Source organism: Equus przewalskii, chromosome 17 (assembly GCF_037783145.1).
Source record: "Equus przewalskii isolate Varuska chromosome 17, EquPr2, whole genome shotgun sequence".
NCBI classification, from domain to species: Eukaryota; Metazoa; Chordata; class Mammalia; order Perissodactyla; family Equidae; genus Equus; species Equus przewalskii.
In genome coordinates, this window is record NC_091847.1 from 56182359 (window position 1) to 56201329 (window position 18971).

Consider the following 18971-nt stretch of genomic DNA (forward strand, 5'->3'; position numbering starts at 1 on the left):
GGCTACATGCCTGGTTGCATTTTAAAAAAAAAATTCCTGAACTCTTTTGAATCCGTGAGCCCTTAAATAAAAATATTTGGCCACGGGAATTCTTGACCATGGAGGGAAAAACAAATGTATATTAACTATTCTATTATAATACTGGAGAGCCTTAACTTTATATACAGGATTCTATTATAATACTGGAGAGCCTTAACTTTATATACAGGATAACAGGAGTAGACCACAACCAGACTGCCCAGCCTTAGCTACTGGCCACACGTATAATCTAGATCTTACTCAGGGGCCACTGTCATTGGCCACTAGAATTCTTTTATGTTCTACATGGACCATTCTACATGTGCATGGATTTTGGACTATTTCTATCATGTATTAGTTTGGAAGAGATTAGAAGCTGAAGAGGAGTAGACTGTTGATAGCTTTTTGTAGGATAAACATGACTCTTTCTCAGCAAACATTCAAACAATATACATGCATGCAACATGAATTTGGTTTGAGCAGGCATTCATCTCCTCTAACTTAATTGGGTGTGATTAGCTTTTCTCAGAGAAATCACATGAAATAGTTTGATTTACTTTTTTTCTTTCAAGCTCAAGAAGGTGGGTTTCATGAGTCTGATGGTTTAACCAGCAGGTTTGTTGCAGTCGATGGGAACCGGAAGCCAGTGGCAGTGGGAAAATATGAATCAGAAAAAGACTTGATTCTCAATTTACCATCTTACAGACTTGCTGAGTGTGCAGAAGCAAAACTACCATTGCTTATTTATACCCACAGTCATTCTCTCCAGTGCTCTATTCTCCCTAGATATGTGAGCTTTCGTCAACTCTAATTTTATTTATTTATTTTTGAGGAAGATTAGCCCTGAGCTAACTACTGCCAATCCTCCTCTTTTTGCTGAGGAAGCCTGGCGCTGAGCTAACATCGGTGCCCATCTTCCTCTACTTTATATGTGGGACGCCTACCACAGCATGGCGTGCCAAGTGGTGCCATGTCCACACCTGGGATCCGAACTGGCAAACCCCGGGCCGCTGAGAAGTGGAGCATGTGAACTTAACCGCTGCTCCACTGGGCCGGCCCCTGTCAACTCTAATTTTAAAACCATCAACCATAAATACAGAAAACTTAAAGGCAAAGACTGATTGTTTTTGTTACATACAAATTTAAGACTTTAACATGGCCTCAAAAAATCACATAAACAATGTTAAAAAATAAATTGCAAACTGAGAAAAAATGTAACCTCTATGATGAACTGAAAAATGTGTGAAAGATAAAAAAATTCACAAAATTTGAAATTCAGACTTTAAAAACAGGTCTTTTATGTATGTTAGGTAGATAGATATCAAAAAGCATTGATAGTATTTAGTGTATAAGTGGGTGTGGAGAGATGGATGCTTTCATTTACTGCTGCTGAGAACAAATTAATGCAATCTTTCAAGAGAACAATTTGCCAAGATGGGACTAAAGCCAAAAGTCACCCATGTGACCGAGCAGTTTCACTTCTAGGAATAAATCTTAATGAAATTTCCAGACAGATTCACAGAAATATGTTTACAAAGATGTTCATTCAAGTATTATCTATTATAATAAAAAGTCCGAAACCACTTAAATGCTGGTTAAATTCCTTGGTTCTAACTGTCTAATGAAGTATGTTGCCATCCCAAATAAAGATGAAGAGCTATATTTATTAGAATGGAAATATATTCAGAACACTATAAAAAAATATGTAAACTCATCCCCTTTTTCAATATCTAAAGACAGATGTATCAATGTTTTTGTATAGACGTTTTGAAACTGGGAGTAACATGCACCGAATGTTAAAAGTGATCTTCTTTAGATGATGGGATTATGGATGATTTTTATATCATCTGTTTACCCTCATCTAATTTCTAATTTGCTCCGATAAGAATGTTTTGTTTTTATGTTCAGAAAAAAATATAGCGCTAGTTCCGTTTTGAAGAAAGTAAATGAGTATCAACAGCTTTCTTGCCTGCAGAGACATTCGTTTCTCCCCTTTCTCTGAATGGCTCTACCATGCTCCTTTGTTTTCTTATCTGCTCCATTTCTAACTACATATGTTGCCTCTTAATTTTATTCTCACACAAATTTTAGTTTCCTTTTAGTTCCATGTTTTTCTTATGTAGAGAGTGGCTTAATTCTTGATTTCTCTCTATCCCCAAATCATCCTCCCACTCGCCCAAATAATCTGCCAGATTTTATCCGTTACACTTCAGTTGTGGCTCTCAAAGTAGCCTTACCTCTGGGTCCTCACTGTGGCCGTCTTAATCTAAGCTGTCAGTATTTCTTACCCGCATCTATGCAGTGTCTTATTATCTGGCCTCCTTAGGGAAAGCTGTCAAGCGTCTTCCTGAAAACTAAAGATGACTCTATCATTCGCTTGCATTTAATAACTCACAGTATTATACGTGAACCCTTTACGCTGACGTGAAAAGCCCTTCACAGTCGGACTCTCTTCTTGTTAACCCCACCCTCTGCCACAGCCACTCGACTTCTTAGTTTTCCAGGAATGAATGTTTCTCTCGTGGTCCTTGCCTTTGCACACTCTCTTCTTCCTCTGCTTCTCCCCCTTTTAACAACTTCTCCAATCCCCACTTCAAACATTACTTCCTCTGGGCAGCCTCTCCTGACTCTCTAGGGAGAGTCATAGGGCCTCCTTTTTTGCACTTTCTTACTGTGTTGTACTGAAATATTTGTAGTTATGTACAAGCCTCCCCCAGCCTCCCAGCCCAACTAAGACAGGGAGCTATTTAAAGAGAAGAGCTGCTTTCAAGCAACCCTGTATTCTGGCTCATGGAAGACCCTCAGGTGTTCATTGGACATAGGCCAAATTCATTTCCCACCATGCCCTCTGCTTCTCATTAGGCAATATCTTGTTATTTTTAATCCTCTGATTTTCTGAAGTTAAGACTGAACAAGAATTCCAATCCTTTCTATGTTCTTTCCTGTCTTAGGCTTCAGATGATGAGTCTTACATCAGCGATGTGAGTGATAATATATCTGAAGACAACACCAGTGTCGCAGACAACATTTCTCGGCAAAGTATGCATCCTTTGAGCTTCCAGATGGTTCTATCTACATGCCAAATCACAAGGCTGGTGATTCAATGAACGATCATTTCCCCCCCACTCATTGTTCCTTTTACAGCTGATTGTTCAATAGATTTTGTATTTGTATAGTCTGTTGAGGTAATGGTTGAAAAATCTGTTAGGTAGATGGTTAAGTGAAAAAGTTTTACTTCTTGCTCAAACCAAAAGTTTGAGTCTTTCTTATTAAATATGTTTAATTTTTTAAAATTTGACTTGTTTTTTCTTGAACTATATTTGAGTATATTTAACACCTTGTTTAAAAACTGTACACTCGTGTTTTGTTCATTTATTAGCAACCTTGTATAGAAATAATTCTTGAGAGCGTATGATGAAGGCTTGAGAAATGTATCACAGTCGGAATTATTGGAAAGTTATTTCCATCCCGGGATTTATGAAATCAGAAAAGCAAAGTATCTTTTATTGTGATCTCATCTTTCTCCTGCTTTCAGTCTTGAATGGGGAGCTTACGGGAGGGGCCTTCCGAAACGGACGTCGGACATGCCTGCCAGCTCCCTGTCCGGACACCAGTAACATTAACCTCTGGAATATCTTGAGGAACAACATTGGTAAAGATCTATCTAAAGTCTCTATGCCTGTGGAGCTAAACGAGCCACTGAACACTCTGCAGCATCTCTGCGAGGAGATTGAATACAGTGAGCTTCTGGACAAGGCTTCAGAAACCGACGACCCCTATGAGCGCATGGTAATAAATAACAGAACAGTGCTTTTCTGGGATTTGTCAGCCCTAGACCTGGGCTAAGGCAGAATTCATTATGGTAGCATATTTGATCTTTGCGTAACATTCTCTCTGCATAGGTAAGAGAGGAATCGGTCTATTTGCATAAATTCTACTGGAAAATACACACATTGTGGCTTATGCTTGGTTTAGAGTGTTTCTGAAGTTAGGATGGAAAGATGTCACAGTCCTTACAGGTTTAAGGCATGTCTGGCCTTGCTTTCTCAGCTTTTCCTGAATGCCAAGAGAGCCCATTTGTTCAGGAACTTGGATCTGAGAAAGTAACCTCCTGTTTGTGTTTTGCCCTGGCCTCTCTGCCACATGACTGTGGAAAACTTGACCTGCCCTCTGAGAAGCACCAGTGGCCACCATCCTTCTGCACGTGGTGTTAAGATTTTGCAAATGGCTTAAACTGGAAACTGGTTTTCAAAAATTGAACTCTGGGGGCTGGCCTGGTGGCATAGTGGTTAAATTCACACACTCCACTTTAGCGGCCCGGGGCTCACAGGCTCAGATCCTGGGTGCAGACCTACACACCACTCATCAGGCTATGCTGTGGCAGTGTCCCACTTAGAATATAGGCGAAGACTGGCACAGATGTTAGCTCAGGGACAATCTTCCACACCAAAAAAAAAAAAAGAACTCTGTGACACTCAGGAAATTGAATGGACAGATGAGTGAAGAATACTTGGCCTAATTGCCTGCTTGTTCCCATGTAAGGAGTTTAACTTCATTTTCATTTATTTTTTCCCCCGTAAGTTTATGAAGAGCAAGTGCAAATAATAGAAAATGCAGATGCCATCAAATCAGCACCTGCTGATGGGGATGTGTAAAATCTAGAGGAATAAGGGACAAACAGACCTGGAAATAGTCTCTCCTATATTATTTTCCTTTCTTAAATGTTTTAACAGGTTCTTATTGCTGCATTTGCAGTTTCAGGATATTGCTCCACCTATTTCAGAGCAGGAAGTAAGCCATTCAACCCTGTCCTTGGGGAGACTTATGAATGCATTAGAGAGGACAAGGGGTTCCGCTTCTTCTCAGAACAGGTACGTCCCACCTGACTCAGTGAGGTCTCTACGTAAGTAGGAAGGCAGTCTGATGAGGCAAATAGCTTTTTGATAGACTTCTGTTTAGGGCGAGTTATGATACCAGTTAACAGAAAACTCACTTAGTTTATCTATAAAATTGCCCACTCTAAGATGCATATAAGTTCTCTGTGTTTAAGCATGAAGTCTTAAAAGTTAAAGATTCAGTAATTTGCTTATACATTTTGAGAATAATTCACTAATAGAGATAGATGAGTTGAGTAGTTTTTCTTTGGAAGTAGCGAATATATGTTGTAAAAAAAATTATTGTTTATGGAAATTTTAACACTGATGTCATTGCCTTCTTTTTTTGTTTTTGTTCTTTTTTGTTTTTGATTACCAGGTTAGCCATCATCCACCCATTTCTGCTTGTCACTGTGAATCCAAGAATTTTGTGTTTTGGCAAGGTTTGTATCTCAGTTACAACTTAAAAATCCAATTGATGACTATATAGTCTAGATACAACTATAAAACAATTTCCAGTTTCCAGAGGTACATTGTACTCAGTTTAGATTTCTAACTTTGGAACTCAGAGAATGTTGGTAATTGGTGCAGAGTTCAGTTTGAGAAATTAGATTTCTTGGTTTAAATATGAAACCATGTCATCTAGGAGATGAGATTGTTTATCTAGGAAGCAAAGCCCTGTGGGACCACAGAGGTCCTTGCTGACTGTGTCAGCACTGGGCTATCACTTTACCTCATTGTGCCTCATTGTCTGCATCTCTAACATGCAAAAGGTTATATCTGCTGCCTTCTTGCTTTGTGAGGGTGTGCAAAGAGATCTTAATCCTCAAGGAAGTCTCCACAGTACATCGTCTGTGGTCACAGTCTATTTAGATATATAAACATTGCAGTGATTTCTGGTCTTTAACTCATTGAGGTTTAGTAGTTTGGATTGAAGTCTCTAATCTGTGCCCATTGTTCCATCAGAATGTGTTACAAACTCACCTAAAATAAAACACTTCAAAACCCCTTTAGAAAGAAAAAGAAAAAAAAAAATATATATATATATATGTAAATTTGACCATTAAGTATAAATAGTTCCTTCATGTTTGGAAGGGTGCTTCATTGTGCACAGAATGACTCTTTTCATATGCACTTCCTCAATCTGAAAACACACGAAATGATGGAACATTGCAACTGTACTGTATTGCAAAATAAGAAAATAAATATTTCTTGCTCATAACAAAGAGTCAGAAATTTTGTGGAGACAGCACTAAGCTCCCTTAGATCATCGAAGTGGGACCAGGTGGTTATTACGAATTCACAGGTAAGCCTGAGTTTCCACAAGTAAAACGTGAAGCCATCATGTGAGATAAAATGCTGGGCCCTGGGCCATATCTTAACAATGTAGGAACATGTTAAAGTTAATCCAACTTTCTCATAAATCTTACCTATCTGTATTTAGAAATTTTATTTTTGTACTCTTCTCCCAAATCATACATATAACTCTTAGAATAAATGTATATATAAATCAGTGATATTGCCATACTGAAATTATTTTTACTATATACCTCATTTTTTATATATATGTTAACTATTTCCACCATTTAGTTAAAATTTATAACAACATTTATCTAGACATTAAAGCATAGTAGAGTATATGTGTATGTTAATACACACACATATTATTCCAGGCTTTTCCCAGTTTTATTAGTTGAAAACAAACATGGAGCATGTATTATGGAGAAACATAGATAGTAGATGTTTTTGGTTCACAGTTAATCTTTTCACCTTTGGCTGTCCTTAGGCACTTATGTTAAATCAACAGTATAGAGTCAATTGTGATTACAAAGGTTCTTTGTAAAATGCAAAGTGTGATACAAAGTTAGTGGGGTTTTTTGTGTTTTTTTGTAAGATTGGCCCTGAGCTAACATCTGTTGCCAATCTTCCTCTTTTTGCTTGAGGAAGGCTGGTCCTGAGCTAACATCCGTGCCAATCCTCCTCTACTTTATGTGGGATGCCACCACAGCGTATGTATATGCCACCACAAGCATATACTTGGCTTGACAAGTAGTGCTAGGTCTGCGCCCGGGATCCAAACCTGTGAACCCCAGACCACCAAAGTGGAGTGTGCAAACTTAACCACTACACCACCAGGCCAGCCCCCAAAAGTTAGTTTTTATAGAATAAATGATTAGATATGGAGTATATATTTCTTGTCCTCTGCTTATGTTATTTAGATATCAGATGGAAAAACAAGTTCTGGGGGAAGTCGATGGAAATCCTGCCTGTTGGAACACTGAATGTCATGCTTCCAAAGTAGGTTGCTCTCATCTTCCTTTTGGTCTCCTATCTGCTTTCCTAAATCAGAAACGGGTATGTGAAACTCTAGAAGTGCCAAGGATCCATTTCCCTGTATGGCAAAATCTTCTGTTAACTTTGCCGAAGTTTTGAGAATGGAATCCCACAAAAGCAAATGAGAACTTTAGCATATGTATCAAAGCTTCCTATTTGTCTCTGCACATCCTCCCTTGATCAGTCAACACCAGGTCACTACCTGTCCCAGTCACCTTGTTAGTTTGCATTTTATATAGAAGTTTCTTTTTTTTAGCCATTTCTTTTCTATACAATTTATAATATCATTTTTGAGTTAATGTTAGATTCAGGGACTATTTTTCATTTCTAAGTCATTTCATTAAGGAAGAGTGATGGAATCCTTATATGGTTGTTTTCCAGAGGATATAGTCTATAAATCTTGTTAAATTAATTGAAGTTTTCATTGAGGCCAAAGGCTTGATTGGTTTTGTTTCTGTCTTCATTTGGTTCATTTGGTTTGGTTTGGTTTTTTCTATTTGAATGAGAGAATTTTCTGGTAGATTGGATATGGAGAAAGGTGGAGAGAGGGAGGAGGGGAATTCCCAGGACCACAAAATAAACTTTCACTATTTGCAAATTTGTGAGAAAGAAAGAATGTTCCCAGTCATATATAGTGCCTACATCATACCAACTCATAAACTTTTTAGAAACTTAGAATCATTTTATTTTATCTTGAAATAACATTTTATTTTAAAATATACACAACGTGTACATGTGATCTGAAGCTATGTCATCTCATTCCTTGGCAGAAATTCTGTAACGTTACTCCCCAGAATTTGCATTAGATATGTGCTGTCTTAATTATTCTCATCAATCTTTTCCCAAAGAATTATTCACACCTTTGGTCTTACCTCGAAGTATGAAACAATGTTCTCAGAGTAATCTTGCATAAATGCATGCCCTACCATTCCTCTCTCCTCCCTCGAATCCTCCCACCATGGCCTGTTGCCTGCAGGGTCAATCCAGACTCACTGGTATGTCATTGAAGGCCTTGCCTGCTCTGCCCCATCAAACCTTTCCAGCCTTGCCTCTCACCACACCCACTCACCTGTAGCACACCACTCAGGGGTCCCCAGGTGCGTCATGCTCTTCTGGCTTCTGATGCTTTTCCCCAACCTGTAGTGCCCTCCTATCCATCCTCCAAGCTTAGACCAAACCCAGCCTCCTCTGGCAAGCCTTCACCCCGCATTCAAGGCAGATCTAAGGCTTAAGGGCTCCCCCTTATGTGTTCTCATGACGCTTCCTCATGAGTATTTGTTGACATGTACATCTACCCCTACCATACTGTTGGCTCCAGGAGAGCAGGCCCTACTCAACTTGGTAGCTTTACCATCTGGCCCATAGAAAGCACTGAAATGCTCCTTAAATGAATGAGTCATGTCATAAACATCCTTGACCACATAGAAACTTTCAACAAAGAAATGAGAGGAAACTGAGAGAAAAGGAAGCTTTCACCAAAGAATATTCTCGTTAGAAACAGTAATGTATATATGTGACCTTCACTGACATTAATCCGTGTTGTATTCTTCACTAGGTATGGAGATTGCTATGTGTGGAACAAAGTCACCACGTGCATACACAACATTCTCAGCGGGAGGAGATGGATAGAGCATTATGGAGAAGTAACCATTAGAAATACCAAAAGCAGTGTTTGCATTTGCAAACTCACATTTGTCAAGGTAAATAATATCTTACAACAGTAAGGAAAAAATAGTGTAATATACTTCCTAAGGAAGAAATAAAACAGTTACCTTAAACAGCACAAGCGAGTCTGTCCTGTATCGTGATCCTTAAGGACATTTTAGATAAGAAAGCAGAACCCACTGATGGAGTTCCTCAAGGCACGCAGACTTCTGAATGTGTGGGGGTCAAAAAAGGCACCATCTCAAAACAGAAAAAAAAAAATCTTTTTAAAGAATTTTCTTTTTAAGCAGCCATTCAGTAGTTCATTAAGTAAAATTCCAGAAAGCACTTCTTGCCTATAGCAAGTCTCCTGGTTTATATTTCTATTTCTGTTCCTGCTTGATTACAGCATATTCAAGTGATCTTATTTTAGGGACCTAATTATAATGCAGTTGTCATTTTCTGAGGGTGTATGTAGATGATAGCTTCCAGTCACTATAAGCTTATCCAACTCTGCCACTATTATAATCCAAATAAGTTCAAGAAAAAGCATTACCTTTATTAACAAGAAAAGATGTCTGGGATAGGAATGCCTACAGAAGGAACACCATTTTCCCTCAGTCTCTCTGGTCTAAAGTGGAACGCACAGTCTCTCTCCATGTTTGTTTCAATGTCCTGCAGAGTTCATCATGGTGCAGAAACTCCATACCCCCTTTATCTTTTCTACTCCTGATCTCATTCTAATATGGTAGAAACGGGTAACATATTGGAGTCTTAAAGCTCAAAGTTTTCTCTTCTTAATTAAATCCTTTTAAGCCACATTGGGAGGTCATGTTAGTTTTGAATATCTTTATTTTGGCTCAAGATGTTTTTCTTTTTTTCCTTCTTTCCTTATAGATTCATTAGGTGGCTCAGAACTGACGAGCCAGGATCACTCTTTGCTCTGATGGGTGATGACAGTAAATGAGTGCATTTAGTTTTGTAGGCTCTGAGAAACTTCCATCTAGGCCTGCCCCTAATGTTAGCAGAGCTCTGGGCAAGAGGACAAATGCAAGTTCCTATTCCATTGGTGTCAATATTTAAAACATGTAAATGAGGCCCACAAACTGTCAAATAAAATATGTTCTATCCTTCACTTTGACAAATATATCTTTTATTAAAAAAAAAAAACAAGAAAAACCTGCAAGACCAGGTCAGATACTTCAGAACTCTGTGCTGGAAATCTGGCAGTGCAGGAGACCCAGTCCTGGCCCTCACCCTTCCCCACCATCTTCCCGCCTCTGGCTCTATCCTTGTCCTGCACTGCCAGGGGTCTCACACACACACATATGTAGGCAGTCCAGCCTGCACATCCACGCTCTGTCCACACCCCCCTCAAACAGCTGCCCTTGGCCACCCCTCAGACCTGAAGATTCACACACTGGTGGGTGGTCTGCCCCTTGGTGGATGAATCCAAGGAAAAGGCCTGTGCAGGCTATGGAGTAAGCTTAGAGCCACTTGGACAGGGAATTCTAGGGTCCTGCATACTTGGGGCTTGATCTAGAACAGGAGCCATGGGATCCAGAAGGGTAAATTCCCACAGACTTCTCACTGTTTTGGGAGGTGACCAAAGCAGGCTCTTTATGATAAAAGTTAGCAATTTACAGATACTGTGGAAATTATTTCACGAACTACTTCTACAGCATTGCCAATTGAAATTCATTTAAATTCATGAACAGAGGAAAAATTCGAGGAGGATGTAAGGAAGAAATTCCTACCTATAATTAACATTAGGTTATTAGATAGAAGCTGAGCCTTCTCAGTGTTCTGCTGCCATGCTCTAGCCAACACTGAGAAAGCCAACCTTCCTTATAAAACATTTTAAGATAGATATCTGAACATGGTTTGAATGAGGAGCTTCAAAGTTAAGGCAGTTTTCCATATGGAAATTATAGCAATTGGGGTTATTAAGGAGATTGGGTGTTTCCATTGGGGTTTGGTTTTTCCAGGTGAATTACTGGAATTCGAATGTGAATGAAGTCCAGGGGGTTGTGATGGATCAGGAGGGGAAGGTGGTACACCGGCTGTTTGGGAAGTGGCATGAAGGGCTCTACTGCGGCGTGGCCCCCTCCGCAAAGTGCATCTGGAGACCAGGTGAGGCGGCAGGAGTGTCTTTCCTCAGGAGGGCAGCATGAGTGACAGAGGACAGGGATGTCCAATCATCCCATGCAGTTCACCTTGTTTTCTGTAACAATGTTTGAAAACAGTGTTTTCAAAACCATAGATGCTTAAGGCAATTGTAGTTACATTTATACTTAACATATAAATTAGATAAGTCCCAATATTTGATAATAAGGAGTAGTAAAATTTAGACCAAATCTGACCTGTGGTCAGAGATTGGGCTTCATGTAAAATCACTCTAAATGTTATGCCTACATTTAAAAGCTAGGAATATTTATTAAAGGGTTTAGATAATTGAAATATAGAAACTTAAATCCTTACTCATGTTATTTACTCTGTTTTAATAAAACAAAGGAAAGCCTGCAAACATCTATAATCCACAAATTCAGTAACTTACTAGTTACTTACTAGTAACTTACTAGAGTAAGTGACCTTTTTATTTGAGCAGCAAAAAGTTGCAATATGTTGACTTTTAATAAAAGACTTCAAGAGAGTTCTAGTAATATACTAACATATAATTGAATATCAAGTACTAATAGCACAAGGCTCCACATGACATCTATTTTCACTGGAATTTTGTCAGTTAAGCCCTAACTTTAAAATTAGTTGTTGGTTTCCTAAGAGACCTCCATGAGTGTTTAAATTTCCTGCTAAGAGAGTGGTCAGTTCAGTCATTCAGCAGTTGTTTACTGAATACTGACTGCATCAGGTTTTGCTCTAGGAGCTTGGAATACATCAATGAGCAAAGCATACAAAGATCCTGCCTTCAGGTCTAGTTAAAAAGTGCCAATAAATGTTTATTTAGAGCTGCATCTTTTTCTTTTCTAAAAGGAAGTAAATTGTAAGTGTTTCTAGTGAAATCTTAATGCTCATAGTTAATCACTCTAGCATTTAGTTACCCAATTGGATATTTGAGAGAAAAATTATGGAGTAGTTTAGCCAGAAGGCCACTATGTGTACATTATATATTATATATATGTGTATATATATATATATATATATATAGTCTTAAAGGCTGGATTTTATTAAATATATGAATCTATCATTCATGATAATTAACATAAAGTTTCCCATGTAGCAAAATACAACCAATTTAATTCACTTAAAAAATTCATAAGCTAGTGTTTATGACTACAAATTTGCTCTTAGTGTGGGTATTAATTAAGCATCTGGGTTAAGTCAGCTTCGGCACATTCCATAAGCCTCTTTGCCTCTCACAGTCGTTCACTGGCCTCATTCTAGGTTCCATGCCAACCAACTATGAGCTCTACTATGGCTTCACGAGGTTTGCTATTGAGCTTAATGAGTTAGACCCTGTACTAAAAGATCTCCTTCCACCGACAGACGCCCGGTTTCGGCCAGACCAGAGGTGAGCATGGCAGTGGTATTTAAGATGGACACTAGATCATGACATGGCCCTACAGATGTCGTTAAGACTTATTTTCAATACCATCATTTATTTATTCGTTGAATCCTTCATTCATTCCCTTATTCACTCAGCAGTATTTGAGTCTTCTACCCCAGGTTGAACAGTATTCAGAGGAGGATCATAACCGAAAGATTAGCTCAACAAACCGCTCCTCACAGATGACACGATGTTTTTAACAAAAAGTTTCTGCCCACCACGCCGCCCCCAAGTTTACCAAAGGGCTGCAAATCCATGAATTCTCTCTCCACTAAATACAGAGTCAATCCTCACCCAGTGTTTTTACCTTTTTCCTTCTGGTATTCTGTAACATGGAATATCTTTTACACTGAAGAGTAAGAAGATAAGTTACAGAGGCACCTAGAAATGCTTTGAGTTAAAGTCTGGAGTTTGCCCAATATGGTTTAATCCCACAGGGTGTGAGACGTACTCAAAATACAGTACCTTTAATACCTCTGATCCTTATTTTTTTATTATTCTTATATGGTTCTGTACTCATGTTGTCCATTCCTACAGAATTAAATGTGATATGCCATGCAAATTCCATCCAAGATCATTTCTGTTTCCAATGTATTTGTGGCTTTGTTTGTCGTCTGCCAAAATGGTCCCAGCATTGAATGTGCTACTATTTAGTTGTCTCATATTCCCCCCTCTCTCTCTAGAATATGCAGTCTCACTGCTTGGCATTCAAATTCGTCAGTAAACTTCCTGTACAATGTGTATCATATTGAATCCCCGTTCTTTGCTCTCGTTTTGACATTTAAATGTTTGCAAGTCACCATTAGGTCTGCTTTTTCTTTCTCAATTCTTTTCCAGTATTCCCTCTCTGAATTTCACTTACGATTCATTTCCTTTCTGTGGGCTTTTATAATTTTCCTCAACTCTTACCTTTTCTTTTTTTCATCAGTTTTACTCTCTCCAATAAAACAGGAAAACTCGTTCCCTCCCAATCTGTTCCAAAAGTGGAGAACAGCCAGTTACCCTCCTCCATTCTGTGACCCTTAACAAGGGCTTTTTGATAAGAGGGAAAATGGGCGTAACATGGGACTTCATGCTGTTCGAACCCTGGACTCCCTAGTCATCCTGAAAATGTCAAGTCATAGAAACTTAGACAGCCCAGAAAAGTCTTCAAAGCCAAGCCACTCACCTTTCACTCCTGCCTTTCTATTGCTCTATGCAATAGTTTAGTTCACATACGCAGAAGGCAAGTTCATTGATGGCCAGGCAGAGGTGTGGCCTGGGGCAGGGGTAAGGGGCCATTATCAGAGCATTACTGTTCACTGTGTTATGTTCCCAGCAACCAGAGTGTACTTGTATGCAAATGAGATCCTTTTTTCTCAGAAAAGAGGGTAATATAATATACTAAAATATTAACTGCTTTCTGCTTAGATTTTTGGAAGAAGGAAATGTGGAAGCTGCAGCAGCAGAGAAGCAAAGAGTGGAGGAGCTCCAGAGATCTCGAAGACGATACATGGAGGAAAACAACCTGGAACATAGACCAAAATTTTTTAAGTAAGTCACTTCATTCCCACAACAAGTTCATGTCTTGCAGGTGGGCACCGCAAGCAATGAGAAACTCCAAGTGAAAAGAAAATGAGGGATAGTTTAGGTCCAGAGAGATTAAAGGTGGGAAAATTAAACTGATTTTGGTAACTGGTTTGGGCAGTGAAAATATTGACTCAGACTTTGCACCTGTGAAAACTTTGTAACCATAAAAATAAATTCCCCTCAACAGCTCTTTGCTTTTTATGGCAGCAAAAAAAGAGTCAAGGTTTTGCCCAAGATGCTCTTCATCCCTCAGCTACTCCCTTTAGAATGGGAGGAATTTGTTCCCACTCCCTTACTCAGAGACAAGATGGGCCCCACTGCCCGCAAGGTCATCCTGGCTTCATTAGTATTTAATATTATTTCCATTTGGCCCCTCTGTGGTGTGATCATGGGTGATTATTACAGGATTATTTGCAGGACTAGATATACATCACACAGATTAATCTGTAGTTTCCAAATCCATCTGTTACCCTCCAGAGCCGGGACAGACCAGCTCAGAATAACCTCATATGCTTTCTGATTGCTCCCTCCTGACTGCCGGGAGTGGGGGGGGGGGGGGGGGGGAGGAAATGCAGGCTTGCCCTATAGATGTTGGAAGCGCACTCTTCGGATGTGGACCCTGCAGCGGCTCTTAGAGCTACTGAGGTCGCATGCTTTTCCTCACAAGTGAGGCAGAGACTGTTCTTGTGAGGGTGGGGCCTGAGGCTCTAGTTACAGTCTTTGCATACTCCACTTTCTAGTTCTGCCTGGAAGTGATTTATTCTTGCCCTCAGCCCCTGTCCCCATGACCCTATCCACTTCTATTTCAAATGTTTAACAACAAAAATGCATTCATTTCTAGTGAAAAGTCAACAAGTCATCAATAAGCAGATAGGCCACTAGCTGCCTGACAAAGTCTTGTGTATATGTACACGTCTGTCTACAGGAGAAGGTCCAATCATCAGATCACCTGGATGTGATTTGTGTCTAATGCTGATTTTTCTATTTTCACAGAAAAGTGAGTGATGCCAATCAAAGAGAAGCCTGGGTTTCTAACGACACCTACTGGGAGCTGCGAAAGGACCCTGGGTTTAGCAAAGTAGACAGCCCTGTTCTTTGGTAAACTGCGAATGTTGAGCTAGCCAACATATCACGCTCTGAATGAATCAATAACTATGCACAAGTATGTTTCTTAGAGCTGTGCGTGGTTTCCGGGTCGACTGAGAACCGCCCATTTGCTTTTCTATCCATCTTTATAATGGACTTTCAGAAGTGCATTAGACAAGGCCCCTAACCACTCTTGGATCCTTTCTGTTTTGCTGCAACCATGTTCCTTAAAAAACATCCACACCCTCCTCGAAAAGAAGGAAAAAAGGAGCAGAATATAAAATCCAAAGTCTGAAGAGTTTGTAAAGAAAAACAAACTGTAACTGGTGCTTAAAGCTGATCCAGAGAGTTTAAAGCAACACGACATATAAACCACGCTTTTGGTCCTTTTTCTGGAAGCGCCACTCCCTCATCTTAAGAGCTCCTGGGCCACGGCAGCCGGTCAGCTCATACTGAGTGTCCGTTCGATGTGGTGGATTGTGCTGGCCTTGTCAAAACAGCCGTGATGCTTCTCAGAACTTGTTCCATCTGTACGCCATTATTCATGCCTTAAGAAATGCAAAGATGTACAATAAATCATTTTTTAAATGTATGCTCATAGGCTAATGTGAAGGATGGGTCTTTTGGATCATGGCATGATTCACTTTCTGGGGTCCGAACAATTATGAGACTAACTTAAATGGATTTTAAAAAGTAAACAACACATGCTTTACTTTGATACACGGGTTACCGTATTGGATACTGAAGGGCAAGAAGGAAAAGGTGTGCTGAAGTAGATCTCTGTGTTCATATTGCTCGTCAGTTCCTGTCCTACGTCCAGATATTAAACCATCCCTCTTCCACCCAGCCTCACAGTGTGCCCTATTATTTGGCAATATCTGTATTTGATTTGAACACTTGGCATCAGTGTTAAAACCTTGCAAGGAAATAAAAAGCATATGGAATTTCTCTGTGGGCTTAGGAGTACTGTAATTGACTATTTTTGACTGAAGCACAATGTAACCCGCATCTCCATCCTGTGCCCAACCCATCGATCGGCACCAGTGGAACCCCACTGGGAACAGAAGCAAGAATGCTAGTAGCTTATTTGTGTTGTTTAAATCAGTTCTATGCAAAATCATGTTTTATATTTTCATCAAGTGATTCTGTGTAATACATGACCACATATTAAGCATTTACCTTGCTATTGGCAGAGATATAAAATTTAAGCTAAGGAGTTTATCCATCCCAACAAAAAAGGAGGGGCAGAAACGTGTTTTGCATACTTCAAGATTTGTTTCTTCCTCCAATATACAGAGGCTTTTTACCTGCATCAATATTCCTCAGTTTCTGCACGTAGATGACTATATAAATGCCTGTATGTTTTTTAAAAAATCTCTTTAGAGATTTTCCTAGAGAATTTTAAAATTACATATATTTTATTCTTAGTTAGGTTTTTATTCTTAGATTCTTACCATCAAATTTTAAGTGTTACTTTAAATTCTGATAACAAGGTTACTGACATTCTACATTTTGTTATGAGGTGTTGATTTTAATGTTCTTTCTCCTCAGCAAAGCATTCCTAGTAATGGCTGATCCACAATCAGAAACGGCTGCTGAGAGCTTAAGGGAAAGCTCCAAAGTTTCCACTAGGTGGAGCACTATTTTAGTTATCCTAAAACTCGTCCCTCGATCATCTGAGTCCATACATTCTCTGTACAGCATGCACTGTTTAGAAAGAAATTTCATTCCCAAGTAAATTCCTTAATCCATCATCAGATCTAAGGGTCCTCCCTCAGCAACCCCTGCCCTAGGCTTCTCAATGCCTTCAGTTCCCATTTTAAATCCATAGGTGGCTGGCCACATGGTAGTAAACTTTTTCCCTTGTTATCGGCTCATTCATCTTGACGTCATTTTATCCACATCCTGAAATACATGCCTTTAATTTTAATTATAATTTAATTAGACTTATATTGACTTGCTCGGAGAAGTCTGTTCTCCCACAGTTGGTCAAGCTTTAAACACTATTTAAAGTGGTTCTGGTCTGTACTTATTGGCACTTGCCTGAACAGTCTCAAAATATTTAGCTTAAAGATAAGAAAAGAGTTCTGCAAAGTACAGATACTACAAGTAGAGAAGAAGGAAGGTGAGGCATCAGGTAACTGACACATATGCTGTCAATCAGGCAGCTGGCAGAGGACCCAGGACCCATCGGGGGAGCACTACAGTACCTCGCTTTTGGGGTTGCAATAGAGAAAAAGACTAGCTATTAGAGAGGACTTTTACTAGATAACAAGTTTCCAGCCACAGGTCCGGTAGGTGATGTTGGTCAAAGCTAACCTGAAACTCTGATTAGGATTTCAATAGGAGAAAATCTCAAATTAATTAAAGTCACCGTATTTTCTTAACATCCCCAATTCAGAATCTTCCTTTGAGATTCGGATATCCTAATTAGACTTCCAATTCAAGTGATCAATTACGTTTTAGAAAATACTCCTAAAATACCTGATTCACAAATTCCCCATCAAATACTCCTCTCAGTGTGATGGCCTCATGCCTCATTCCTTTTTGTTTTTACTGATATGGTGGTTATAGAATTGTGAGACTTATTCCATTTGGAATTTTCATCTGCAAAATGTTGGGGCTTTCAGGACTAGTTTAAACAGCAAAAGGGTAGAATACATATTAAATCATTCTTGATAAAACCTGGTTTATTTCTTAGAATTTTATGTAAACCTTTTTATTTCAGGGGCACTTTTCTTCTTTGTTCTTCTCTAAAATGATCTAGGCTGGAGGAGGACTTAACATGCTTCATGCCTCCCCCGTGATTTATTCATAAGCTCTGACATCTCTTTGAGCTGGTCACTAAGGAAAGCAATAATAAGTGATGATGGTCTTGTGGACGGAGCTGAACTGAACAGATTGATGGCACACACCAGCACATGTAGAGGCTGACCAGAAACTAATTATTTTGCTTCTATATGCTGCCACCCAGGGTGAAAATTTACTCTCAGATTTTGCTGTCATTTTATTGTTTTTTTTAATTAAGTCATTTGTCATGAGTTACTTTAAAATACCCCATAGCTTCCAGGCAATTGTAAAAATAAATCTCATTTGAGATACCTTTTAACGTTACATATCAATTATATGTGACATAAAAACTACCAAATGTCTTTTCCGGCTACAGGAAACCAAGGGATTTCAACACAAGGAATGCCAGGTTGTCAATTTTCCAAACCTTTTACTCCTCTTCATTGTTCTGGCCCCATGCCTTTCAGTGATTACACTAATCAATCAATAGGTCCTGCCCCAAGGAGCCGTGGGGGTGGAGTTAAGGAGGAAACTGATCAAACTCTTGCTTAGTTCTGGTTACAGCTGTGGCTGGAGAAGAGCGTGTAATCAACATCTAGTGTACATTTTTGTTATTACCTCGTGGATTTTAATTATCCATCTTGTCTACCCTTGCTCTCTGTCATCCTAGATAACACAGTGTCTGTGGGAGCAGAGCTCCTCACACACCAGGGAGTATCATAAATGTTTGCACTGGGCTCGAGTCAGTATATTATGAGTGTGGCACAGTAAATAAAGTTTGTGTACAAAATATTAGTTTATTTCTATGGGAGCCATTATGTTCAGGATATATAAAATGTATCTAATTAAACAATTATGAATCTATTTTGTGCTCTAGAAATGTTCTTTTGGGGGAAAGATGGAAAAAATATCATTGGAGCTAAGATTAAAGTGTTTCTTGTTTTTTTTTTTTTCCCAAAAAGCTTCCCAGCCTAGAAATACTGCTTATCAAACCAGGATTAGATCCTCTAAGTTTTAATTGAATTTCTTTTGTGAAGTTGGTACCTTTAAACTGTACATTACATGAATCATCCTGTTAAACATGGCTTCGT

General features: G+C 39.1%; 1 protein-coding gene across 50 annotated transcripts in view; it reads left to right on the forward strand.

The window, feature by feature from the left end:
- OSBPL6 (oxysterol binding protein like 6) overlaps nucleotides 1-18744 on the forward strand; it is a 198763-nt gene extending 180019 nt beyond the window's left edge. For all 50 annotated transcript variants that reach the window (XM_070580305.1, XM_070580318.1, XM_008515493.2 and 47 more), the window contains 10 exons: nucleotides 2970-3057; nucleotides 3554-3807; nucleotides 4752-4889; nucleotides 5272-5335; nucleotides 7112-7190; nucleotides 8782-8926; nucleotides 10859-11003; nucleotides 12273-12399; nucleotides 13846-13968; nucleotides 14998-18744. In XM_070580305.1, coding sequence (XP_070436406.1) covers nucleotides 2970-3057; nucleotides 3554-3807; nucleotides 4752-4889; nucleotides 5272-5335; nucleotides 7112-7190; nucleotides 8782-8926; nucleotides 10859-11003; nucleotides 12273-12399; nucleotides 13846-13968; nucleotides 14998-15106 — 1272 coding nt within the window. In that variant the 3' untranslated portion in view covers nucleotides 15107-18744. The remainder of the gene's footprint in view (nucleotides 1-2969; nucleotides 3058-3553; nucleotides 3808-4751; nucleotides 4890-5271; nucleotides 5336-7111; nucleotides 7191-8781; nucleotides 8927-10858; nucleotides 11004-12272; nucleotides 12400-13845; nucleotides 13969-14997) is intronic.
- The last annotated feature ends 227 nt before the right edge of the window (nucleotides 18745-18971 follow it).